A 7,620-nucleotide genomic window follows, 5' to 3' on the forward strand; every position below is an offset into this window, starting at 1 on the left:
AATGCCACAGAAACTTGTCACCGAATATAGATCAATATTGTTATGTCGAAACGTAATTGCTCTACATCGTTTGTAAAACATGAATTAGAAGACAAAGAAGTTTAGTTCTGTAATTAAAGAAGGGTGTTGGATCTGTCGGTCGTCGGTCTATGCATAAAAAAATATTCTCACGATGTGTGGTTTTTTTTTTGTAACACAGGGCGCGATGGTCCTGCGCCCTCTTTTATTGAACACAGGGGCAGGTAACAGGTTGGATGTTGTTGTTGACGTCGTTGTTGTTGTTGTCGTTGTAGTTGTACAGGTGAGATGAAGGTGTTTAGTGGCCATAGCCGCCGTGGCCGTAGCCTCCGTAGCCTCCGTGTCCGAATCCGCCGAAGCCGAGGGCAACACCGTGACCATAGCCGAAGCCAAGTCCGTGGCCGAATCCGCCATAGCCGCCGTAGCCTCCGTGGCCGTAGCCGACGGCAACTGGGGCAGCGACAGCAACTGGGGCAGCGTGGACAACCTGCCAAAGTGAATATAAGAAAAGGTCGGGCGTTGGATTATGGACGTTTGTATGCAGGATGCATCCACGCATCATCTGTACGACAGGAAGTGCCGCTGACTGCCTTAGCGTGACGTTAGAAACGAGAAACGGGACCGGCTTGCTAGAAACAGAGTTTTGGCTAATATTGCGTGAAAGGCAGCAACGCCAACAGAGCTAGCGCATGAGCGGAATGGCACCGGAAGTCCAGTCTGGTCAAGCGCTCGCACACTCCGGGCTTGGAGGGCTTTCTTTCATATATTTGTCTCAGCTAAGGCAGTGTTTTCTAGTAAGCCGGCCCTGCTATTTTGCGCAAGCGACAACAGCACCATAAGAAAAAAAAAAAAAAAAGCATAATCTGTTTACCACCACATCTAGGTGGAGCAACCTGCCGCTTTATTAACACTGAAAAGCTAGCGTGCTCTTCTTTTTCGTGTTTGAACTATCCATGCGATTGTTGTAAGATTTTGGCGGCATCATGAAGAACTGCTCGTATGGCCTTAAGACAACGAAAACAAATTTAAAGTTTGTTTGGCATTCGCTACCGCTCCATCGATCCGCTAAGCCCACTCGGCCTGTTTCTGCCTTGTCCGATGTTTCTTCGCACTCTAGATCATCTGTTATTTGTTCGGGCATTTCATGGGCGCCCTCGTTTTACACCGGTTTCTGCGAGGAGCGTGCTGCACGGGTTTTCAACAATCTCAATTCATCATCGCTGATATCAAGGAGCGTCTATCTTATGGCGGCTACACTTATGGATGTTCATGCCTTCTCGACTAGCGGAAGCGACGTCTGTGGAGGAAGTGTATGAAGAATGCTCGAGGAAGACGATCGCTGAACTTGCGTCGACAGGAAACTTCTTGAGTATTGTGGCAGAAACTCTATCCGCTACAATCCTACGTAGTGCCACACCGTAGCAGACGGAAATCTCTAGGTCCGATTTCCATCTGCTATCCCTAGCAGACGGCTGTAAATCGTGACGTCATTATGTGCGTTGCCGGTGATGCTAAGTTTTGCGTTCTTAACGGGACATCTTAATGGAGGAAGAAAGACAGTGAGCGCCCGGTTTGCTTCTCTTTTCAGAGGCGTGGCTGTGGTATACCGCAGCCGGGTTGTTTGTAAATGGAGCAAGAAGGAAGCGGTACGTTGCGCGTGTCTCCGCGCGGCTCTTGTCTGATTTGAGGTTAAGCGAAGCGTTGGGCTCGTTTACGAGTTAATGGCGAGAGCGAGACGCGAAGCTGGCGGTTTATTATAGACACCGGCGCCAGCCGGCAAGAACCGTATCTAGGGGCTGTTCTTACGTGATATTTAAAGACTAATGACTTTGCAAACCTTATCCTTTAGCCTCTCGATCCGTTTCTTAAGCCACTGCGGGACCATATCTTTTCTACTAGCATATCTTTTCGACACATGCATCTGTTAAAAGAAGTCTAATGTGCACCACCATAGCAATTCCGGTTTTGAAGACATGCAGTCTGGCTTGTTATTGCACAGTTTTCTTTCTGTCTCTTTTTTGTATCTTTAGAGTATGCTAGTACGTGAGAGTCTGTCCTTTTCCTGTAGCAATATCAAACTCACGAACGCGTTTTGTTAGGTACTTCCGCTATTCGATATTATCGCTACCGGGTGCATTATATGGCTTATGGATACCACAAAATGCACCTATGGCGTAGTTAAATTATCTGCCAAAACGTTTGAGGTGTGTTTACTGATCTAACCACTAGTTATGAGGTACATCTACTAACATGACTGTAGTCTCCGTGGACTCTTTCACTGGCCGTGCCTGGGCGGTGCCAGTCAACAGGCACACCTACTACCAGAACTTTGGGATTCGTGAACTCCTTTACAGACCGTCCCCGAGCGGGTACGCAACTACCAGTCGAGGGACGCGTCTACTGACGGGAACTTACCCTGGCAGCGCGGGGAGCGTACACGTCGTGCCTGGTGGTGACGGCGCTGGTCACGCGGAGGGGAGCAGCGACGGCAACCTTGGCGACTGGGGCAGCGACAACGTGGCCTCCGTAGCCACCGTGACCGAAACCGCCGTAGCCGAAGCCACCGTGGCCGAAGCCACCATAGCCGAAGCCACCGTGTCCGACGCCGACGAGGCCGGCGTTGGCGGTGGCAGCGACCAGAAGGAGGACGGCGACGTACTGTGGGAAGACGTGCGAGGCCTTGATGCGTGCTCCTAGAGAATGGCTTGGAGCTAAAGGACCACTGCGGACGTTGGACGCTACAGAAGGTTGAAGAGGATAAGCTGAACTGCCCTAACTTGGACTCGTCTGTCGAACGCCTGGGTTACAACAACCCGTCCGACATCGGTGGGAGTAATGGTAAATCACTTGGGGAGTAAGTGAAGACTTCTTTTTTAGGTTAAGGAGGGGGGGGGGGGGGGGGGGGAGGCTGTGACTGTCACCAGAAAGGGTCGCAATCTTGAATGATTTATATAAACTTAAGTGCACGGCTGCTTAATACTGATTAAATCTTCGGAAAAAGACCCAACTGCCCTGAATTAACCTTCAAATTATGAATGTCTTAAGATGGCGGGTAACTAGCAATGTTTCTGTCATCGAGTAGAACGCGACGTTTGCTTTTTGACCGATCTTGATTAACTTAACTTTTTTTTTTTCTGGTGTTGTTTGATATATATATTTATATTTTCATTTCTATTAGATCAATGGCTTTTTCTTGAATATAGGGTTCCGGGTCATGACAGTTCATTCTACGGGTCCGCGTTTTTTGTTTTGTTTTAGTCACTAAGCGTCCGCTCGTTGCGTAAGCGTTTCTTGCAGACGTCGGCGTTTGCAGACGACGTAATATACTCACGGCGTTCATGATGCTGCTGGTGCTTAAGTCCGGAGACGTTGTGGTGGTCGCAATGCGAGGTCCGCGCTTTTATACCGGGGCCGAACAATGACGTCGCATTTCGGGGGCGAGCGTTTTATTGCGAGGGGGCAAAACGGTTCGCGGCGCGACCTAGGTAGGCCGATGGCGAGGCCTGCCCGGTCGCCCGGCAGCGCCGACCACGGAATTCCGCCGCCCCGGCCGCCGTGGACTGGGCGTGTTCTCGTTCCCGTTGAGAGCGCGGTCCATCAGATAGGCCGCGCGGACCGACCGACGAGAAACCGTCCGGTCGCCTTTCGTTTTTTCGGGCGCCCCAGGGGCGGCGTCGGTAGCCGACGTCGACGCGGTCCGATCCGATCTCGAAAGTGTCCGGCATATCGCCCGATTAGGTAACTCTCTCTTTCTCGTTCTTGACACGCCTCGTCTGTGCGTGAACGCGTGTACGCGCTGCGCGGCGGCTGCCGGGCAGCCTTGGCGGCAGCAAATTGGCGAGGCTTTTTCGCCGTGGATACTTCGTTTTCGTTGCTTTCGCCTCCGGGGGTGCAGTGGTCATCGAGTCATCTAGAGGCCCTAGATTTAAGAGAAGGAGCAACTCGAACGACGTAGAGTTTTTGCAACTTGCCATGTGGCGAAAAGGAAACCGGGAGGAGGCGCGCAGTCGCTTGCGAACGATCAACACTTTCGTCAATTCCTCGCACGTTGTGTCGCAAGCGCAGCCTGTAAATCATATGATTTCAATAAAGAAGTCGGAAGCGCTCCGAAATCTAGGCGCCCTACAGGCCGGTTCACACATACAACACAGCGCCACCTCAAGGCAATTAGTCAGCGCTGGAAATAATACCGCCGACCTTGTTGATGCGGCGCTAGCTTTGCGGTGTACGCCGACTCAACTTTCTGACGTCACGGCACTGCGGTGGCGCTGCTGTCGGAACTGCGCATGCGCAGGCGCCGCGCTTCGCGGAAAGCTGGTTTCTGCCCACCCGCAGCGTCCGTACCTGATGTAAGCAAACGCTGACTTGTTTCTAAACAGTGTGTTGGTCTATACTAGTGATGCGGCTCTGATACAGCTCTGCATCCGTGCTAAGTTAGGTGCGAGTCAGCGCTTCATACGCGCTCTTCTCAACGTAGGCTTAGCGCCGTGCTGTGTGTGAACCGGCCTTTCATCACGTGGAGAGCCCAGATTTAACAGAGGGAGCAACTCAAAGCGCAGAAAGCGACTGCAAGTTAATGGCGGACACCTGATGCGGGAATTCGTTACTCATGTCGGTGACAGGTTAAGAAATCCTCAGTACATGCTCCGACTCCAACACGCGTTCTATGGCACTTCCCAGGCTGTGACTGCGCGCCGGAAGAAGCGTTATCAAAAGCAGAAAACGCGCGCTCGAAGTAGAGCATTTTCTGCGTATTCAAAATTTCAGGGACTTTAGGAAGCTTATGAAAATTGGCAGCGATCTTAATCTCCAAAGTTTTTTAATAATGAAATTTGGTATTTAAGGTGCGATCGTTCAAAATTACTTAGAAGGTATTACACCGTCGTGTCAGTGAAAAAATAGCTGTTTTTTTGTTTTTGTTATCAATTTCCCCGGTGCATTGAGGGGAAAGTGGATGCATGGGTCACGTGACGTCAATTTTCCCAGAAAATTTAGCGGGGAATCTGAAGGTGTCCAGGTCACGTGACACCGATGTCCCGCCAAACTTAGCGGGGAAAGTGAATCGGTGTATAGATCACGTGGCGTCAGGTCACGCATTGTCAATTGACGTCACGTCACCAGTTCAGTTTACCCGCTAAATTTAGCGGGAAATGCACGGATGGACGGACGGACAAAATCTTGGGATTCATTTGTTTTGTTTTTGCATCCCGCGATCGTCACTGATTGGTGCTTCGTACCTTATCTCTCAGCTTTGTACGGCTGGCGGTATCGTCATCCCACACGGAAAAGTCGTCATCAACTTAATTTTGTCGTCGAGTAGTTTAGCCCGGGTATCCTTCTTTCTTTCGATGGTCGTGCTTTCCCGAAGCATTTTACGTCTACCTAACGTCGCCTGTGAGTAATCGTTTCGAATAGAGATATGGGTACCTTTTAATTTGTTGTAGTTCTGAAATACCAGTATTTTTTTCGTTGTAGTCCTAAAGTTTATTATAGTAGGTCGGATTTGATTTGCAAATTTTCTCCCTAACCTATGAATTCACTCCACTGTTCCTTTTTTTTTTTTTAAACCGAGGCGGGCATGAAAAAGTTCTTTGAGCACCCTGGATCGAACACCGTCGCTAGTTTCTTTTTTTCTGGCTCAGTAATCCCCCCGCCCCCCCCCCCCCCCCCCATAAAAAAAAACACAAAAAAAACAATCAAGTTATTTTTTCTAGATTCATCTTGCATATTTATCAGTGCTTTTTGCTGAAGTTTCAGTTTCTTGCAGTTGCTTTACCGTAGTAACCAAGTTGCCAATGTCTTCGTTTTTTTTTTGTATCTTACCCAATTTGGTTTCTATTTCATCCATTCTTCTGCTCATCCCATCAAAACTTGCCGGGAGTTTTGTTTGGTTAGCTTTAATGTCTTTCACGTCATCGCTCATTGGCTTTTGACTTTTGAGGAGTTCTTTCATAATCCTTTCGAGATGTGCGGGGCCGGGGTTCGCCTCCACATTTCCACAAAGCATTGGCAGCATTCATTTTGGAAAACAGTACACAACAGAACAAGACACTTTGGAGCATAGCTGCAAGAATAGAAACCTATTGTCGCTTCTATAGCAGCTACTGTAGTCCCTGCTACTAACCTGTTCGATGAGAAACAAGAGAGGCATTACAGTCAACTTGCATCCAGCGTGGCCGCTGCGCCCACTGAAGGACGGCGTTGCTGGATCCAGGTTTATGCCGGGGCTGGGAAACCCCATGGTGCCAAGCTCCCGATATTGCCATTGGTTGAGTTGAACGGTAGGCCATGACGTGAATCCTTGCCTGCCGTGGCTCGTGAAGAAGCTTGTTCCGGTCCCGGTGTTCGCCTGAACGGAAATTGCTGACGAGCTCAAGCCAAATGCGTGCGTCAGTAATTCCTGCTCGATGAGAAACAAGAGCGGCATTTCAGTCGACCTGCTTCCAGGGTGGCCGCTGTACCCGCTCTTTATGAAGTGCCGTCTTTGTGGAGTGTCGTCTGATACTTATTTTAACTAGCTAACTGCATACCATCGTTACATGCACAACTTCTGCACTTGATTTTACAACACGTTTTGACTATTGCACCGTCGCGTACCGGATACGTGTGAGGAAAGGAATCATCTTTAGCACTTGCGCCATTTGAGTATGTAAATGACTTAAGACACACGAGAGTGGAGAGGCAAATTATTTATGTCAGCGCAAGTTTGTTTATATCTTATAGTGGCTAAGTTATAGTAGCGCAACAAGAAGCGCAGGGTAAATTCATGATCGCGTATTTATGATTTTAAGGAAGAAGGCAATTATAGGCAACGCAAGTAGTCCCCATGTGTGTTTCTTGAAAGCATGGTGCTCTGCCTTCATAACACATCTAAAACAGTTGCTTTTGATTTTAGGGGGGAATAACTTTTGCGGAATGAATTTTCTTTAGATCTGCTGATCTATGAACTTAAAGATACTAAACATTGTGCTCGCTCTCGTCTGCGGTCATTCAATTGCCTTAAGATACGCAATTCGATTAATTTATTTAGACAAAAACGTTTTGGGCTCACCGAGTGAAAAAACGCGTAAAAGACAGCTTGTGCTTGCCTGAGAGAAGCACGTAAGGCACGTAATACGTGACGCCGAAAAGAAGCCGTCTGGATGGAAAAATACTCGAGTTCAGCGTTGTCGATGCCGGATTTGCTCTGGACGCCGCTCAAAGTAAAAGGCATATCTGTTCAAACAAACCTGACATTTGACTTGAGCCAGGCAAGCTTGCTGGAGGGGAATATTATTTTGCGCTTTAATTTTATTTCGCAAATTATACGGAAGACAGACGCCAGACTTCAATTGACAGGTTTGTCCCTTATCTCATGTTCTCAATACGTTGTAAGGAAATGTCCGTGTAACAAATAGTTCCCTAAGGTCAACATTATGAAATTGTGCTGATGAATGCTTTAGCAGGGCTGATAGTTCAAAAGAAAACCTACTCGGCTTAGGATCGGCCTTGAAAATGTCTCTTGTGCTCTTGATTTTAAAGCAACCGATGAAGACAACATCGCTTTTTTTTCTGCATTCCATGAAGTGGTGGTGCCTGGCACCACTTCATGGAATGCAGATG

The 7,620-nt window shown here is 48.5% G+C and overlaps 1 protein-coding gene across 1 annotated transcript; it reads right to left on the reverse strand.

Annotated features, from left to right (window-relative positions):
* Positions 1-394: 394 nt before the first annotated feature.
* LOC121047304 (cuticle protein 64) lies at positions 395-6,259 on the reverse strand (the record flags this gene model as incomplete). Its single annotated transcript, XM_042288153.1, has 3 exons — positions 6,143-6,259; positions 2,434-2,676; positions 395-505 (listed from the first exon to the last, which is right to left on the reverse strand). Coding segments are annotated over exons 1-3 (471 nt in total), but the record flags the coding sequence as incomplete, so codon positions are not given.
* Positions 6,260-7,620: the final 1,361 nt, after the last annotated feature.

This window comes from Ixodes scapularis, unplaced genomic scaffold (genome assembly GCF_016920785.2).
Source record: "Ixodes scapularis isolate PalLabHiFi unplaced genomic scaffold, ASM1692078v2 ptg001192l_1__unscaffolded, whole genome shotgun sequence".
NCBI lineage: Eukaryota > Metazoa > Arthropoda > Arachnida > Ixodida > Ixodidae > Ixodes > Ixodes scapularis.